General features: G+C 40.4%; 1 protein-coding gene across 2 annotated transcripts in view; it reads right to left on the bottom strand.

Annotated features, from left to right (window-relative positions):
- lama4 (laminin, alpha 4) overlaps window positions 1-20,080 on the bottom strand; it is a 68,536-nt gene that overhangs the window by 14,079 nt on the left and 34,377 nt on the right. For both annotated transcript variants that reach the window (XM_088402799.1, XM_088402800.1), the window contains 10 exons: window positions 17,212-17,376; window positions 10,429-10,574; window positions 10,173-10,335; window positions 9,946-10,079; window positions 9,083-9,254; window positions 8,609-8,740; window positions 8,364-8,506; window positions 4,855-4,984; window positions 4,637-4,774; window positions 4,306-4,439 (listed from right to left, as the gene is read on the bottom strand). In XM_088402799.1, the coding sequence (XP_088258925.1) occupies window positions 4,306-4,439; window positions 4,637-4,774; window positions 4,855-4,984; window positions 8,364-8,506; window positions 8,609-8,740; window positions 9,083-9,254; window positions 9,946-10,079; window positions 10,173-10,335; window positions 10,429-10,574; window positions 17,212-17,376 (1,457 nt within the window). The remainder of the gene's footprint in view (window positions 1-4,305; window positions 4,440-4,636; window positions 4,775-4,854; window positions 4,985-8,363; window positions 8,507-8,608; window positions 8,741-9,082; window positions 9,255-9,945; window positions 10,080-10,172; window positions 10,336-10,428; window positions 10,575-17,211; window positions 17,377-20,080) is intronic.

The raw sequence follows: 20,080 nt of genomic DNA, 5'->3' as shown, positions 1-20,080 counted from the left end.
TCCTGTGTATCCTGTTTTTTTTAATCACATATTCATATTACGAATGTTCCCAAAATAAGGAGCAAATAAATAAATAAATAAACAAGTAGACAGACAATATATGAGAACACTAATGGTTGTCACACACTTCTTCTTCCCTATACCTTTTGAATATTTAGTGTTTGTACCGCTGCTTGAACTTGTTCATGCTTGGACATTGCTTCAGCTCCCCCGTCAATCTGTTCCACAGTTTCACTCCACATATTGAAATACAGAATGTTTTTAATGTTGTAGGAGCACAGAGATGTTTAAAATTCAGATCCCCCCTCAGATTATATGCCTCTTCTCTTTGAAAAACCGGTTTGTGAATATTTCTCGGAAGTAGATTGTTTGTTGCTTTATATATGATTTGTGCTGTTTGAAAATTAACCAGATCAGTAAGTTTCAATTTTTCTGATTTTAAGAATAGATGTATGTTCTCTGTAACCAGTGTTATGAATTATCCTAATGGCTCTTTTTTGCAGTATAGACCGGTTGTAATGTACATTTATAAGTGTTGCCCCAGATCTCTGCATAGTAGCTTAAATATGGCAATATCGGAGCATTGTAGAGAATGTGGAGTGATTTGTGGTCCAGAAAGTGTTTTGCCTTACTTAGTACTGAGATGCTCCATGACAATTTGTTTTGCACATGTTTTATGTGAGATTTCCATGATAGTTTACACCAAGAAATTTATTTTCGTGAACCCTCATGTCAACCCCATTTATATGTATTAGTGCTTGAATGTGCCTCTTAGAATTCCCAAATTACATAAATTTAGTTTTGTTTAGATTTAATGATAATTTGTTTCTGTCAAAACACTTCTTTAATTTGCACATTTCTGTAGTGATCATGCCCGAAAGCTTGTATAAATCCCCCCCTGAACAAAAAATATTTGTGTCGTCTGCAAATCAAACTAATTTTAAAACCTTAGAGACTTTACAGATGTCGTTTGTGTACAAAACGAATAGTTTTGAACCCAGGACCCCCCTGGGGGACGCCACAAGCAATGTGCAAGCATGAGGAAGAACAGTCTCCCAACTTCACAAATTGTCTACTGTCCTTTAAATAACTCTTCACCCAGTGCAAAGCTATCCCCCTGATCCCATACCGTTCCAGTTTATTGATTAATATATCATGATTGATTGTGTCGAAAGCTTTCTTGAGGTCGATGAAAATTCCAATTACATGCTGTTTATGTTCTATAGCGTTAGTGATTTCCTAAAATTTTAAATATATAAATTTATATAATAGATAATATATAGAATATATTATGATATAATAATATAAAATAACAATATATACTTTTCATTTTGTAAGAAAAAGGAAAAATGTTAACAGCTATTCAATGCTGCAGATTTGTGAATATGCAGATATAATGTTATGTGTTGAATGAAATAAAATGCTTCCCTGCAGCAAAATAAAAGCTTTTCTGTAACATGGATCTTGGATCAAAGCCTTTTGTCAATTACAAGTCCCACAATGCATAGAAATAACTTTGCATTATGTGAGTCAGGCTAAGCCATTCAACATTGTTATTGAAATGTTTGCAAATGTCATAAATTGCCTGCTAGTGCCCCCCGGTTGTTTTGGGGTCTCAACACAACTATTTCTATTGCACCCCGTTCAGGATTTGCCCTTGAAATGATTAATGCAAAAAAAAAAAAAAATTAGGGGAAAAGGATGATAAAACATGGATTTTTTTTACATGTCCAAAATTGACAATACAGTACGGTGGGCCCCCGTGTTACGACAATAAGCAGTTCCGCGGTTGGGGTCGTAAGGTGAATTAGTGGTATGACAGGCGATCCAAACCTATGTTAAATAGCTAATGCGTTTAGACCCCCAGGTAAAAACATCAACATTGTACATACATATTAAAAATTGGTACCAAAATAGTATAGTAAGTGCAACGTATATATAATATACAGTGAGCCCCCGTGTTACGAACTTAATCCGTTCAGCGGCTAGGCTTCTAACTCGAATTGCTTGTATGACGGGCAATCCAAACCTATGTTATTTAGTGAATGCGTGCAACGCGTGCAAAAACCTTAGGTAAAAACATCACGACTTTATACACATATTAAAAATTGGTAACATAATCTACTGTACAGTTAAATTTAATAACAGAAATATACAAAGGAAAAATTACATTTACCTTTGGGACGACGTGACTTGAGCTGGTGGTGGGTGGAGGCGCAGGGGAGCAGAGACGAACCCGCAGAATTTTTTTTTTTTTTTGTTAAATGAGAACTTTTCTTTAACGAGAACATATCACCGGCGATTTCCTTCTCTTTAATCCATAATAGAAGAAGCCTCTCCATTTTGTTGTCGACCGAGGTCCGTCTCCTGACAAGGAAAGTCTTGCCCATAGAAGACTTGCTTGCGATCATAGCTTCCTTGTTATTGAGAATTGTACATATTGCCGAGCGGTGACGGCCATACTCACTAGCAAGGTTAACTATGCGTGTGCCTCCGTATTTTTTTACTATCTCCTGCTTCGTTTCTATTGTCATCATCCTCTTGTTTGTCACCGCCACTTGCAATTTTAGAAGCCATGTCTAACAGATAAAAGTTTGCAAGGTCTTCACAACACACCGACCAGCTGTGCCATTAAGCTAGATGAAGGCGTTCGGCCAATAGGATATCGACATTTCTGTGATTGACGTGACGCCGGCCAATAACATATCCGAATCTCCGTGACTGAGACCGTGACTGTGAACTTAATCGACCAATAGCATATCCGCATCTCTGTGACTGAGACCGTGACTGAGACCGTGACTGTGACCTTATAAGACCAATAGCATATCGGCTTTTCCGTGACATGCGAGAAAAGTTATTTTTGACGATGCAGAAAAGCGAAATAAATAGCTTGGACACACTGACTGGCATATTGCATTGTTCGTAAGACGAAAGGTTTGTGCGTAGAGGGGGACAAAAAAACGCCGCGGTCCACGTTGTAAGATGAAAAATACGTATAACAGGGAGTTCGTAAACCGGGGACCCACTGTACATGTATACAATCAGAAAACATCATAAATAAAAGTTATAGAAAGGATTTATTTACCTTTGAGTGGCGCTTCTTATGCCCATATCCCCTAATAAGGGTTATCTCCAGCATTGTTTCCATATAAATCATCTTCTTATTTCTCTCTTGAACATCACTAGCAATCTTGGGACCCATGAATAACCCACTCAACTTTGAATTAAGCAGTAAAATGCACTATAAATACGGTTTTGTAACCGCTCACATTTGAGCAAAGCTTTACCGTTCCGCCATTTTGAAACAAGTGAGGCTGACCAACAGCAGACCACCATCTCCGTGAGGAGACGCTGACCAATAGCAGACCAGCATTGTAGTCACGCGTTGAATGGAAGCAGTTTGTCGGCAATAGTAAATAAGTGCTATTACCTAAAAACGCCAGCAGATGGAGGCAAAACAACACAAATATAGCCAACCCCCTTGGGTCATGACAGCTGTTTTTGTCGCAAATCCGTGAAAATGTCAAAAAAGGGGATGACAAAACTCAGTATTCCAGGTCGCAACATGAAAATAACGTTAATCAAGGATGTAGTAACACGGGGTCCAATTTTTTGTTGTAAATTTGTATTTCCAGTTTTTTATGGCAGTAATTTGACATCTGCGTGGTGGACCTCTTAACCTCCTGTTTGCAAGCATTTAGAAGGGACGGCAGGACAGCATGTTGAAAGTTGACATGTTGTGACATTTCTATGCAATATTTTAGTCACCTAGTAAATTTTTTTGTATGATTTTCCTATATCACACATTAAAAAACGCCAAAGTTGGGTCAAAATTTCCCCCGGGGTAAAACACACAGGTGACTACAGGCCACTTTCAATGACATTCAAATTGTGTCAAATAACATTAATTAAATAGTAAAATAGTGGCAGGTCATTAAACCCAGTGTAATGTATTTTAAAGCCTACTTATTTGGTGAGTAGAATACAGCCAAGTAAATTTTCCGGTGAGAACTAGGTTTTTGTCAAGTAGATTAGCGTCCAGTAGTGCTGAGTATATTTCTTGGTGGAAATTGGACTTTTGTGTACATTGTTAGAAAGAAAGCAGATAGATAGATGGATGGATGGATGGATGGATGGATGGATGGATGGATGGATGGATGGATATAGATAGATAGATAGATAGATAGATAGATAGATAGATAGATAGATAGATAGATAGATAGATAGATAGATAGATAGATAGATAGATAGATAGATAGAAGCGTAATTTCAGCTGAATCAAAATCAGTGAAATCAAACACTTACTTCTGATTATTCACTGAGGCCAATAAGAAGTGTGTCCTTCCATCATTATAGTGTCTCTTATGCGTTTTAACTCTTGTTCCGTGTGTGTTCATCACCACTGCCCCATTCTCAAGGAAGATGCTGAATTCATTAGGCTAAAATGGTAAAAAATTATATTTAGAATGTTAGTTACCCATAAACATGAAAAACATAGTGACTTTTTTTTCAAAAGCACATTTTTATTGTGATTGTTGAATGGCATCTGGAACTAAATTAAGGTATGCAAATAAAATGTGTTTGAAATACATTTTTTGTTTTCAAATAGGCATTTTCATCACAAGTGTGTTCATACCCCTTCATTGTGATAGAATAGTAATCCACTGGGTTGAAACGTTTTAAAGTTAAGGCCTCCTTCAAAATTCACAAATGGTGAAATTTTTGCTGAGGATCCCAAGTAGCTCTCGCCCATAAAAAAGGCTTTATGTGATGCCTGTAAAATAAATTCATATTGTATGTCACACAGTTTTTTTTTTTACTGCAAGGTAGACAAAGACTATGTGAGGCACTTACAAAAGACTCCTCAGGGCAACCACTACTGATGCCAATGGTGCCAGGCTCTTCCAAGAGGTTGAAGTCTTTTTTTTGGAACAGGAAACCTTTGACACAACCTTTGAGGCCAACCACTGCAGAGAGCTCAGACCTATGAGGAAAGTTTTGTATGATTCATTCTTAATCAATATATATATATATATATATATATATATATATATATATATATATATATATATATATATATATATAATAATGTCATGGTTAATGCAGCAAAACCGACGTCGCTTCCAGGCAAACTCGTCAAAGATTTATTCCCGGTCTTAAGGGTCATCTGTCTTGAATATTATCAACCTGTCACTCTCCTCTGGCATTGTACCTGAGGCTTTTAAGACGGACGTCATTCAACCATTACTTAAGAAACCTCACCTAGATCCTGAAGATCTCTCTAACTATAGACGAGTGTCACACCTTCCGTTTATCGCCAAAATTCTTGAGAAAGTTGTAACACAACAGCTTAGCGATTTTATGATAGACAACAATAGATTTGAACTCCTTCAGTCAGGTTTTAGGGCCAACCACTCAACTGAGACAGCCCTAGTAAAAGTGACGAATGATCTTCTATTAGCCTTGGATTCCAACATCTCATCAATATTATTACTGCTTGATCTTAGTGCCGCATTTGACACTATTGATCATCATATTCTTATAGAACGTCTTAGATCATGTGTTGGTATTTCGGGATCAGCACTTTCTTGGTTCAGATCTTACATCCTGGGAAGGACGCATAGTGTCTCTTATGGCGATGCGATCTCTGAGTCTTTCTCCGTCTCATGTGGTGTCCCGCAGGGGTCAGTACTTGGTCCCTTACTGTTCAACATCTACATGATTCCTCTCGGCGATTTAATACGCAAACATGCTATTAGTTTTCATTGCTATGCTGATGATACCCAACTCTATATGCCCTTAGAAATAACGGATCCGTGCAAGTGCAGTAAACTGGAGGCTTGCCTTGCCGAGATTAAACAATGGATGTCTTCCAATTTTCTGCTTCTCAACCCTAATAAAACTGAGATGTTATTTATTGGCCCTGCTCATCATCAGCACTTGCTTAAGAATACCACGCTGAACCTAGAAAACTGTATTATTTCCCAAAGTAGTTCTGCAAAAAATCTCGGCGTGATATTTGACTCAACTTTCTCCTTTCGAACACATATTAATAACATGACAAGAACGGGGTTTTTTCACCTCCGCAATATAGCTAAAATTCGCCCTATTCCTTCTCTTAGCGATGCAGAAACATGAATTCATGCATTTGTTACGTCGCGCCTAGACTATTGCAACATTTTGTTTTCTGGACTTCCCATGTCCTACATTAAAAGCCTGCAGTGTGTACAGAATGCAGCAGCGAGACTATTGACAAGGACGAGAAAGTTTGATCATATTACTCCGATTCTAGCTGACCTGCATTGGCTTCTAATACATGTGAGATGTGATTTTAAGGTGCTGTTAATTACTTATAAAATTTTACACGGTTTAGCTCCTTCCTATCTCGTCGACTTAGTATCACCTTATGTTCCGTCCCGACAACTTCGATCGCAAAATGCCGGTTTGCTATCGACCCCACGGGCTAAAAAGAAGTCTGCGGGATCAAGGGCATTTTCCATTCGCGCGCCAATACTATGGAATGCCCTACCTATGGAAGTTCGCGCAGCCACCTCAGTAGAAATCTTTAAATCCCGACTAAAAACACATTTATACTCAAAAGCATTTAGTTAATTTAGCCTGTCTGCAGCCTTCTTCTTTTTCTTTTTTCCTGCCCCCCTCTTCCGGCTGGGGGAGGGGGCTAGCTAGATGGTGAGGGTTGACTTGACCGCCTCCATTGGGTCCTGCGCTGGTCGACCATCACGGGTTAGGAGTTTGGCCGTCTGGAGTCCACCTGGCTGGAATGTGGGATGGTTCCTGCCCAATGGCTTTGCCTGCTGTCAAGACATCACTGAACTATATAGCACAATATGTTTTCTGTAATTTATGTTGTTTCTGTGTCTGGTACATGCAGCATCCACTTCAACCTGTGGGCCTGGAAGGGGGCTCCTCCCACCTGTGGTCCCTTCTGGAGGTTTTTGATTTTTCCCAAATTGGGGTTTTTGACTTTTTCCTTCCCCTTCTGGGAGCTTTGACAGGGGATGCTGTTGTGTACCCTATACTGAAAAGATGTCTCTGTACGACCTCTTTTCATTCTGTGAAGCCCTTTGAGACTTCGGTGATTTAGGGCTATATAAATAAAATTTGATTGATTGATTGATATATACAGTGGGCCCCCGGGTTACGAACTTAATCCGTTCAGCGGCTACGCTCGTAACTCGAATTGCTCGTATAACGGGCAATCCAAACCCATGTTAATTCGTGAATGCGTGCAACGCGTGCAAAAACCTTAGGTAAAAACATCACGACTTTACACACATATTAAAATTGAGTGACGTAATCTAATGTACAGTTAAATTAAATAACATATAAAAAGGTATAATGACATTTACCTTTGGAACGACGTGACTTGAGCTGGGTGGAGGCGGAGGGGAGCAGAGGCCAACGTGCAAAGTCAACACGGCTACTCAGATATGCTATTGCTCTTACAATGTCACAGTCACTCTTTCAGTCACGGTGCTAGTCACGGAGATGCTAAAACATCATCCTCTTACTTCTTCCTTTACCGCTACTAGTAATTTTAGAAGCTATGTCTAACAGGTAAAGTCTTCACAACATTCCTTCCCTCCGTTTTTCACTGATTTTCTCTCCTTCCTTCCATCCCGACCAGCTGTGCCATCAAGCTAGATAAAGGCGTTCGGCCAATAGCATATCGGCATTTCTGTGATTGACGTGACGCCGGCCAATAGCATCTCCGTGAGTGAGACCGGGTGACCTTAATCGACCAATAGCATATTGGCATCTCCGTGACTGACTGATACTTATTGGCACTTTTTTTTAAACGGTTGGAATGTATTGACAATTTATTAAAAAAAACAAACAAAAAAAAACACATTTAAACCAATGACAATTCTTTGTCCTGCAATCGGCACATTTAATTTCATGTCAGCTGTTTTTCCCTTTAGCTGTACAAACACAACACTTAAATGGTAATATATTTAGACACCGTGACTGAGACAGTGACTGTGACGTTGTAAGAGCAATAGCGTTCACGTCACTGCTACGAGAGTCAACTGTTGATTTTAATGACGCAACTGTTGATTTTGACGACGCAGTTTAGCGAAAATATACTTGTATACACAATGGCCGGCATGTCGGATTGTTCGTAAGGCGAAAGGTTTGTTCGTAAGTGGGGGACAAAAATCTCCGTGATCCACGCTCGTAAGGCGAATTGTTCGTAAAACAGGGTGTTTGTAAACCGGGGGCCGACTGTATATATATATATATATATATATATATATATATATATATATATATATATATATATATATATATATATATATATATATATATATATATATTGGCTGGAGGCTTGTTTTACCTACCGAGATTGGAGAATGACTGAGGGGGCCCCACCTATATAAATATCTGAGAATGGAAGGGTGGTTTTTGGATTTTCCATAGATTTAACATGGCTCTTGTCCACCAGTAGGATAACCTTCTTTGACTGATGATAGATCACTGATATCTGTGACATGAGTTGAACACACGCAGAAAAATTATTAGAAGTAAAAATTAGACCTACCAGCATTGTTATTCCACCAATTTGAAACAAAAGAGAAAAACATACCTCGTGATATCTTGCATCATTTATTTTTAGTTTTGGTATGTTATCTTCATAAACCTTTGGCCCATCATTGAAGCCAAAGTTATACATTAGGTGCAAAAATCCATTTTTTATTTCTAAAAGGAAGAATTTATCCTGAAAAAATAACAACATCAAAATCACAATAGTTAAGTGTTCATTCCCTGTCCACTTCAAACAAATCTCTAATTTTGAGCGATATTGTAAATGTATCTATGTTAATGTTTCTGCAATGGCAAGTAACATTTACATGATTCCAAATTATTTATTCTAGCAATGTAAGTATAGTTAGTATTCAACTGGTTGTGTACAACATATAGTCAAGGCAGTGTTGAGGTTTAGCATTTAAATAATCAAGCCAACAAACATACATCATACATGTTAATTAATAATACTAACAGTAACATAACATGTAAGCACTTGTTTTTTGTTTTTTCGTTAGTATTAGTTACTACTTACAGCATTGACCATGATGAAAAGCACGCCGTTGTTTGCAACTGTTCGCACTGAAATATCAAATCTTGTCACATAACCAAATTTCCCTCTCCGCTCTATGTTACTGATCAGTGCATAGCCCTTTCCGTCAAACAAATAGCTTGCAATACGACTCTGTGAAAAAGCCAGTTTGTACCTGCAATTACAAGGAGAAACTTCATTAGTTTTGTCTAGGATGTCTTTCGGTACCACAATATACAGTACTAAATGAGACTGAAAACCTGATATCTACCTCTCAATTTTTAAGAGTGTTTCATAATATTAGCAGGCCGCCTGCTATTGACGAATGCCCTTCAGGTGTCTTGGTAATTAACTTGATTAAATAGCAACTTGACATGTTTCATAATCAATGTTTGACAATAATGTGGAAACACAATTTAGGCAATATATCTAGAGTATAAACACTGAAAAAGTAGGCACCTCTGGTATAATAAAATAATTCCGTATAGCAGGAGTTAACATGTTTCATGCTCTGCAGCGGAATCTAATGTAGTGATTTACATGACAACTGTTCTGAACAATAGTTCTTCAAATTCCATTGCAGTGTTGCTGTCCAATATTGGTTTCAGTGCCATGAGATATCAGTAAGCTGGAGTATGTGGAAACACGTATTATCTTTTTTTTTCATTTTGTTTTGTTTTGATTTTTTACTGTCTATTGTAACTCTTAAAGTAGTGGATGAGTGTGATTAATAAAAGATAATTAAGTACTTGATTAAATCTTCAAAATGCCAGTGATGCGTTTTTACAGTGAGAGGGATACTTCTTTCGCAGTGGTGATCCAGTGAAAAACTCAAACCACTAAGAAAGTAAATGATAGAAAAATACCTGGAACATGGTGTTGATTCAGCCACATTCATTTTGTGAGTGTTTTTGAAATTATATAGACTGATCACATCATTGTTCAGCGAGGCTAACTCAATACAGCCCACAAAGGGAGCAAGAGTCAACGGTGGGGGAAGCTGAAATGAAATAATTAATATTGATATAATATTCAAATATATATGGATATGTTTCAATACATATGGACTTGTTTATAGTTAGAAAAAAAATACCCTTGTATCTGGAGGGACACCCCCTACAAAGAACGCCATGTCTTTTGGGTCAATGTCAAAAAGTGAGTCAGTTCCTGGAGCCTCTCCTTTTTGAATGAACTTCTGTTCATCCGTAGATTTCTGGCTGGGGATGACTAGGTAGATTTTTCCATGTCTACCCAACCTGCCAAGAAAGAAAAGAAAGCATAAAATAAATTCAGGACTGTATTCTTTGAATTAAATTAGCATGACAGTAGTGAAACACTCATGATAGTACCTCTCTACTTTGACATAATTGAAGACGGCAGGCCATTGGCTGACAGGTTTTGAGCTCAATGGGATTTCAACATATTCACCACCAAGATTATACATGTATACAAGGTTGTCATTCTTGATGGCAAGTCCCATGTAGTCTTTCTTACCCTAACAGCACGGGGGGGGGTCAAGACACATATTTGAATACATAACATATATAACATAATATTATCATATAATCTTCATAAAAATAAAATATTTTATCACATTTTGTGGAACACAATTCCACGTGATTCAGCATGAAGCCATAAAAATCTGTGAAAGAGCCCTGCTGTTTTTGTGTGCTGAGTAAGTTGGGCAGTTACTGAAGCTAGCAGGAGGATGAGGAACATAATTTCTTTGACTGGGAAAAATCCTGATTTCACGTGCTGCAAGATGACCAGACATAGTCAGGTTTGCCCTCCACATGGCTTGGACTCATGGTTGGAACATCTTCTAATTTGTGGTTGTCCTTTGTAAGAGGAATTGAGCCGGTTGAACCATAGTTATTTCCCAAGGCTCTGTGTAGGGGATTTGTCTTTGACTGTTATTTATGCCTAAGCATCAAACAGAAACTCAGAGTACCCCATCTTTTTGGATTTCTTAGAGGGTGCGCAGGTGACTATCTCTGCATACGTCATATATGACAAAAACGGTAATTCTTTGAGGAAAGAGAAATTCAATTTAAATGTTTATTTATTGTCTTTGTTGAGAATGTCACACCTGCCCACATATGTAGGCATGTTGGTCAGCCATGCAGCAAACAGTTCACTAGCGTTATCTATTCTCTGTGTGAGTTCAATGCTCACATAGGAAATTACAGTGACCTCCGGAAGGACGACATTGGGAGGAAGCGCCAACCCGATTAGCGCCCGAGTGGAGCACTGTTGTTGAACTCCTGTGCAAGTGCTGTCAAAAACAAAAAACACTTTCAAACATATCAGTATCCTAATGTCCAGTTGGCACCCAGATATACTAGCCCACACATCAATGATTGACTTTGAGGTCATGCCATTGGACTTGATCACCATTGCCTTGCCTGCAGACCTCAGAGTCCATAGGAGAGCTGTCTCCATCCCCACCCATCTCCAATACAGAATGTTCAAACTCCTCCAGTCAGAGTGGGGGTACAGGAATGTAAAATGCAGAACTAGTAGACTCAGAAAGTCTTTCTTTCTCTCTGCCATCAGACACAACAGCCACTACTAGTACAATAGAACTTCATAATATCACCTTATACATCTTATACAGCTGTGACTATGCCAAGGTCATGAATCTTATTTCTGAATTTTTGCACTATTTATGCTGCAGCTTCTTTTGCACACCACGTGTAAATAGCTGTACGTAACCAACCATGCACACATGTGCATTATATGATTACACCATGCACACTTGCACATTATTGTAGGTATCTGTACATAACCTACCCACTTACGATACATACCTGTGCATACTTGTGCTCTGTTACTTGTGTGTTGTTAATACCTTGATTTTTGGTCTTAATATTACTTATTTTTACGACATTCGTGTGGACATAATTATGAATTTCACTGAAAGGAGAAACTTGTCTCTACACTGTGCATATGACAATAAATACTTTGACTTGACTTGTGGCCACATCCATGTGACAAGTAGGTGAGGAGAGGTGCAAAGCTGTAAAAGTGATCACCAACTGGTACTTGTAGTGTTTTGGCTCTGATTTTTGAGGAAGACTCAGACTTTGTCTGGTAGTTGGAAATGTATTTTGAGGCTCTGCTGAGAACTCCCGCATCTGGCAGGATTTTGACACCATTCTCGGAAAGGTGGGGAACAATGATTCTGAAAAGGATAATATATATGTATGCCTCCATTATGGAGGTAGTTGACTGGAGATGTCGCTATTTGGTTCGTGCCTTTTGTGGTGCAAATCCTCAAAACTTTTGGTTCCAAGCACCCAGCTTCAGCCACAGCTAATGATAGCAACAGATACCTAAGGTAGTAAGCCATAGCAATGCTCTTTGCAAAACAAAACTTTAAGAACTCACCACGTTTTAGCAAGTCTGAGACAGACAGGATGAGATTGGAGATTTTTTTTTTTCAGAAATTCTTGGATAAGATTAACAAGAGATTACTGTATTTAGATCCATTACAGATACATCTCAACTTTTTAAATATGTCGACAGAGTTAATTTTGAAATGAAAGACTTCTTAGGAATAATAACAGGATTGAGTTTGGTCTAGTCCAAGCATGGGCAAACTACGGCCCACGGGCCCATTGGTCTTTTTAAATCCTATGATGGCACAGATTGAAAGTTTGGTTTGAAAGATTCCTTTCGTTTCATTTTGACTTGTTATGACAGACTACCAACGGCAGGTGTGACAGGAGGCGCAATGACATGAATTTGCTGAACGTCGAGGAAGAATGAGAGACAGTGAGAGAGAGAGCGTGAATGCAAATATAGCTCTTCTACTGGTCATATCAAAACCCATCTGCAGCAATGTCAAAGAAAAAAAATTTGAAAGTGAGTGCTGATTTTTTAAGAAAAATAAATGGATGTGTGTGTGTGCGTGCGTGCACGTGTGGGTGTAGTCTGGTCCAAGGTGTATGTCTTATTCGCCAAAAAACCGTGGTGGTTTAAAAAATATTTAATAGCAGCCGTCACTTGTCCACCAAGGCGTCAAATTATGCCAGCAACTATTCAACACAAATCATTAGGTGAGTGTATTATAGTTAGTAGCTTGCTGAAATTTATTATGGCTTTTTATACGGCATATGGCATTTTATACTTTGTTGTATTTGCACATCAATCCATTTAAAAGTAGTCAGTCTTAAATTTAAGGTAAAACTGTAGTTTAATGTCAAACATGTACTGATTATTTTGATTATGTAGTATTGTGTACCTGCTTTTATAAGGAAAGTGGAAAGAGTTAATGGCTTTTGTTTGTCTTTAAGATTTTTTACCTATGGCTAGGCCTATGCCTATGGCCATGCGTGTGGCTGCGGCTATGGCTCACCTGTGACACTCCTTTGGCAACCAACATAATACAAGGATTGAAGAAAAAGAAAAAGAAAAACAAAAAAGGAAAAAAGGAAAAACAAGAGTCTGGTCATTGAGTGGAACCCAGTTTGACGCTCAGCTTTTGGTACTACCCTTCAAGTGTGGGACAAGCACACCGAAGAAGCTAAAACACTTGACAGTCATGTTTGGTTGGGTTTTGTTGTTTTTTGGGTTGTGTGGGTTTTAGTTTGTATTCTTAGATTAATGTTAGTTCCCCTTGCGGCTGCATTCCTGTCTGTGTCTTGTTCGTCTTATCTTGTCCACCTGCCTGTTTACCTGTCCTCCTCGTGTCATCCAATCAGCTTCCCTTGCTTTTCGCCTCCCTCCAGCTGTTATGCATTCCCTCCTTAGGTGCGAAGTTTAAATCCCCAGTTAGCGGGTAATTGCCAACTTCTTTGTGCTTGCTTCTTTATCATACTGCCACCTTGTCATTCCCCGTAAGTTTACTTTAGTTCCTGGTTCTGTTGCTGATTTGTTCCTTTTTCTGTTACTAGTTGTTCCTGCCTTGTTTTATTATTAAACCTTCATTTTTGAGCTAGTTCCTTTCATTTTTCCCGCATTTTTGGATCCTTCCTCGCCTCCACTTGCCATTCCCCATCACCATACTAGTGACAAAAAGTATGTCAACATGTCTGGGAGCTCAAACAGGAGATTATTTCATTTTTGGAGCTACTTGAAAATACAGTGGGCCCCCGGTTTATGAACTCCCTCTTTTACGAACTTTTCGACTTACGAGCATGGACCGCGGCGTTTTTTTGTCCCCCTCTTAAGCACAAACCTTTCGTCTTACGAACAATCCGACATGCCGGTCAATGTGTTCTTACAATTATTTTCGCTTTGCTGCATCAACCGAATCAAATATTCACGCTTGTCACAGTGACGCTGAACGCTATTGCACTTACAATGTCACAGTCACTGTCTCAGTCACGGAGTCAGTCATGGAGATGCCGATATGCTATTGGTCGATTAAGGTCACAGTCCCGGTCTCACTCACAGAGATGCGGATATGCTATTGGCCGGCGTCACGTCAATCACAGAAATGCTGATACGCTATTGGCCAAACGCCTTTATCTAGCTTGATGGCACAGCTGGTGGGGATGGAAGGAAGGAGAGAAAATCAGTGAAAAACGGAGGGAAGGAATGTTGTGAAGACTTTGCAAACTTTATCTGTTAGACATGGCTTCTAAATTACAAGTGGCGTTAAAGGAAGAAGAAGATGATGATGACAATAGAAACCAAGCAGGAGATAATAAAAAAATACGAAGGAGGTGCACGCATAGTTAACCTTGCTCGTGTGTATGGCCGTAACCGCTCGGCAATCTTCTAAGGGCAAGACTTTCCTTGCCGGGGGACGGACCTTAGTCAACAACAAAATGGAGATGCTTCTTCTATTATGGATTAAAGAGATGAAAATCGCCGGTGATATGTTCTAATTTGAGAAAAGTTCTTGTTGAAGAAAATAAATCAATAAATTCTGCGGGTTCGTCTCTGCTCCCCTCCGCCTCCACCCAGCTCAAGTCACGTCGCCCCAAAGGTAAATGTCATTTTTCCTTTGTATATTTATGTTATTTAATTTAACTGTACAGTAGATTATGTTACTCATTTTTAATATGTGTATAAAGTCGTGATGTTTTTACTTAAGGTTTTTGCACGCGTTGCACACATTCACTAATTAACATAGGTTTGGATTGCCCTTCATATGAGCAGTTCGAGTTACGAGCGTAGCCGCTGAACGGATTAAGTTCGTAACACGGGGACCCACTGTACTGACAAATTTCTAGCGCTGAATGACACAGATTGACTTTGAGTGTTATGAGTGATTAACACCTCAGATCTCTACAGAGAATTGCCACAAATTGCAGGAAAACCCCTTCACAAACCGCATGTTGTAGAAGGCCAGCCCCAAGAAGCACTACATCTGCTTCTGATCTCGCGGTTCTGGCCAGTCCTTAATGGCCCTGAGCTTCTCCTCCAGTGTGCTGATGCCAGCACCATTCACTCGATGATCCAACAACTCCATCTCTTGATGCATGAGATGGCACTTCTCTGGATGCAGCTTCAATCCAACAGCCGCTATATTCCCCAGAACCAGTCTCACGGACTCCAGCACAGCCTGAAAGGATCCACCATGAACGAGGACATCGTCCAAATACACCAAGCATTCTTGCCTCGGAATGTTGGCCTGTACAATGTCCATCAGAGGCTCAAATGTTTGTGGAGCATTGCATATCCCAAAACTCATGACCTTGAACTGCCAGCGCCAACTTGCCACCGCAAATCCTCTCACAGATGGACCGGATCGCCTCCATCCGGTTTCCACCTGGCCAGCCAGGGTTAAGCGTCGCTCCATCTCGTGGTGGGCCGTTTATTACTGGGCGAGCGAACTCCACCCGATCTACCGTTGACTGCTGTGAGGTCGAGCATGGCGGCCCAAACTGGGAACCAGCCTCTTCAGGGCAAGCGGACTCTACCCGATCTACCGTCAACTGCTGTGGGTCAGTTGTGTTGGTGGCCACCCACTAATCGCCTTTCTGGGAGCCTGTGATCAGCTTCACCTGCTGGCCACTCGGAAGGATGAGAACCCCAGCCCAGCAGACAAGTGGACGTGCTCGTTGCTCATTCTTTTCCTCGCTGTGGTCTGAGCGGGTCTGGATAGCACACACCAGCTCCTCCACCCAAGTTGGTTGAACTCTGCAAAACGCCTCTGCAGCTCCCACACCAGCGCGCTGTAATCGAGTCTCTCCTCCCATGACAGCATCAGCAGACTGGAGCGCCCTTTGTCAGTGACAGCACCAAGTGCACGGCTTTCGCCTTCTCCGACGAGTCCGCTGCAACCGCTGCCATCTCAAACTGAGCTTTATAAGCCTTCCACCTTTTTTTCCCTGAAAACTTGAGCACTTTCATTGCGGCCAACGTGAGACCTTGGGTGCCGCCATTAATGTTTACATCCTGGCCAGAAGCCGCCAGCAACGTCACCACTTTGAGCAGGCTCACAGTCTCTTTTGCACGCGCAACCAGCTCCATGACATCCAAAGCAACTTGCCTCGGGCATGTCGAATGCGCACTCCTTTGCCTTCTCTTTCACTCCAAGCCAAGAGCCGACGTCACCAAACATCCCCACACACAGTGATAAGGGTGGAAAAAGTCAAACACTTCTGACACCAATGTAATGCCCAGAGTGTGAATAGGGATGTACTCAATTGTCAGCTTGGCTCCGACACTTCTTTTATTTGCAACCAGCAAAATGCGGTAACGAACACCAGTAACCAGCTGCTGTTGGCCACGACTCACGCCAGTTGTAACTCCCTTGAACACACAAGCACGCTCCCTTTTCATTCTCTACCCTTGTCCTTCCTACTTCACGTGACCTCTTAAACAACAGTGACTCCTCCCCACTAATCTGCAATAGAACAATAAATGGACATTACAATATGTATTGCATTTGTTGCTGTTAAATTTTAAAAGTCAATGTGGCTCGTGAGCCATAAAGTTTGCCCAGCCCTGGTCTAGTCAATAAAAATATTTTGCAAGTTTAATGGCAGAGACATAGACAAGTCCAAGTCAAATACTAATGATTCAGAATCAAGTTCATGACAAAAATACTACCTTGATACAACAAATCACAATAAGGACACAATTTTTGACGATGTATACATTGATTTTAGTAACAAGCTTTCTTAGTGTTTTTACCTTTCCGTACTACTAATACCAAATGATAATATCCTTACGTTTCTGTCTCCCAGATATAAAATGAAACGATCTTCTATGGGATCCTTGTCTGGGTCAACTCTCATGAATAAGCTGATGGACGTTACTGCCTTCAGGTCTTCCAGGTTGGTATCAGCATGAATCTCCACTGAAGACTGACCATTGAATTTCATGGACACTTGAACCTAGGGCAGAAAATGTGTAACTGTGAGACATTGACATTTTGGTTTAGTGTGCGTTTTTAGGCTATTTTGCATAAACTAATATTTGGAAGGGTATCCAAACTTTTTGAAGAGGGACAGCTTTAGATAAGCCAAATGAGCCAGATGAGCCAACCAATTATCTAAATTTCAACATGATCATCTTATCCACATGGAACATTATTAATCTAAAAGTTTAGCAAACAAGTCTGCCTTTCATCCCTGAAGTTTTGATTGGAGTTTTGATAAGCAGCTTGGATAATGGATAGATGGATTTTTAAAAATTTCTTTGGGTTTATTTCAAACATGAGATATCACTGACAGGTAAATCTTTTACATTAAAAAAAGTGAAATAAGTAACAGCTTTTGTGAAAGTTACACCTCAATTCTACCAACATGTCTTCCTCTGAGGAAGCAGGGTCTGGAGGCTCCGAGGTGGGCTCTTTCATTTCTGGGGCTGAAGCCACCGAGGTGATCAAAAAAACTCCTTGGTAGTAAGGCCCCGGGGGTGGATGAGATCCGCCCAGAGTTTTTAAAGGCTCTGGATGTTGTAGGGCTATCCTGGCTGACATGCCTCTGCAACATCGTAGGACAGCACCCCTGGATTGGCAGTCCGAGATGGTGGCCCCGCTTTTTAAGAAGGGGTACCGCAGGGTGAATTCCAACTACATAGGGATCACACTCCTCAGCCTGCCCACTAATGTCAGAGTTTGATCTGTATCGTGGGCAGTAAGTTGAATCTGTTTCCAGTGTGGGTTGGACTGCGACAAAGGCTGCCCTTTTATCAACGATTCTGTTCATTACTTTTATGGACAGAAGTTCTGGGCGCAGCCGAAGCGTGACGGGTCCGGTTTGGGAATCTTAGCATTGCATCTCTGCTATTTGCAGACGATGTGGTGCTGTTGGCTTCTTCAGACCGTGAACTCCAACTCTTGCTGGAGCAGTTCACAGCCGAGTGTGAAGCGTCTGGGATGAAGAGCATCACCTCCAAATCTGAGACCATGGTCCTCAGTCAGAAAAGGGTGCAGTGCCCTCTCCAGCTCAGTAAGAGGTTCTGCCCCGTGCTGGAGTTCAAGTATCTAGGGGTCTTGTTAACAAGTGAGGGTAGGATGGAACGTGAGATGGATGGGGGATCGGGACAGCGTCTAATGAAATGCGGACTCTGTCCAGGTCTGTAGTGGTGAAGACTGAGCTGAGCAGAAGGGCAAAGCTTTTTATTTACTGGCCAATCTACATTCCTGCCCTCACCTATGGTCATGAACACGAACCCAGAGTCAAGGTGATGGACCAGCGTGTTGCTGCCTTCTTTTGGGAGAATTTGAAATTGCATTTAGTATGTATTTATTATGTTGGTCAATAGGGCTATGGGCCAGACATCAACAGTTTTGGGGCACAATCTGCAAGATGGAGAAAATTTAACCATAGACAGCATTCGGCCCACGGCTGGGCTTAAAGCATGTTTGGCTCAGAGCCTTAGACTATATTTTCTTAATTTTCTCTTAAGGACTACAATAGCTGAAAACTGTGCACTATTACAAAGGTCCCCAACCTTTATATCACCGCCAACTGGTCAACGCTAGAGATTTTTATTGTGGACTGGGGGGGAAGGGGGCGATGACAGGCCACGACAGTGACTGCTCTCAACAGAAGACACACCATCCTTCCTCACTACAAAATGTAATATCAACAGTGGCCAGAGGCAATGTCAAAAAACTAAGATCAAGCCAAACAAAGCACAAATGAATGAACTGTTAAAGGATAAACTAAATCATTACCGGGCAGCGGGCCGGCTGTTGGGGACCTCTGTACTATAAAACCAAGATTTTTTTTTTTAATTATCTGAAATTATTATTTTTATTATTGATCATTTCTAGTGTTAATATGAGGTATACACATGGCAGTCAGTGTTCCCTCTAAGTTGCATTTGCGCACTGCTCGCACGATCTCAGCGCACTAGAATGTCTATGCTGCGCATAAAACACAATGCAATACAAACGTATTAAATAATATTTAATATTAGACCTCATCTTATTTGGTTAATTAGACCAATAATATTGTTTTCTGTACCATTTTGCATTGTGACAGCGAGTGACAAGTTTCCAGCCTATGAATATTTCACTTATACTATTCATCCAATCAAACGCAATGACAGAAACGTTCCCTGCATATACACCCCGTGCTGGTTAGCTAGCTAACAACAGTGCGGAGTTAAGAAACGTCAGATGCTAACCCCCTTTCCTCGCGAAACAAATGAGCAGCGACACATCCGCTCAACTCGCCAAAGTAAAAAAGAAATGCGCTTCCTATAAAATGGAATGGCTGTCGGAGCATATGCAAATCGAAGAACAAGCGGTGAAAGTGAGTGAGATTCTTTTTCACAACTTGTGGCTCGTTTGTTGCCATGATGACAAGTGCAATATACATCAAACTGTCATGTCTAAAAGAGTTATTGCTCAAGATATAAAAAATTATTAAGAAGAAATTGTTGAAAACGAACAGAAATAGTTGTGATTTGTTTGGCAACATTGTGCATTCTTCTGGCCGCCTGGCTTACTCGTATGCTTGCCCAGGTTCAAATGAAATAAATATAATTACATTTCCACAGGTGTCTCTTTGAATCAATAAAACGATAAATTTATTTCCACAGCAGTCCTAAAGTTCTTCAAATAAAGGTACTTCAAGTAAGAGG

Source organism: Hippichthys cyanospilos, chromosome 20, assembly GCF_059441005.1.
Source record: "Hippichthys cyanospilos isolate Australia breed blue-spotted pipefish chromosome 20, RoL_Hcya_1.0, whole genome shotgun sequence".
In the NCBI taxonomy this organism is placed as follows: Eukaryota; Metazoa; Chordata; class Actinopteri; order Syngnathiformes; family Syngnathidae; genus Hippichthys; species Hippichthys cyanospilos.
This window is presented reverse-complemented; position numbering and strand designations above follow the sequence as displayed.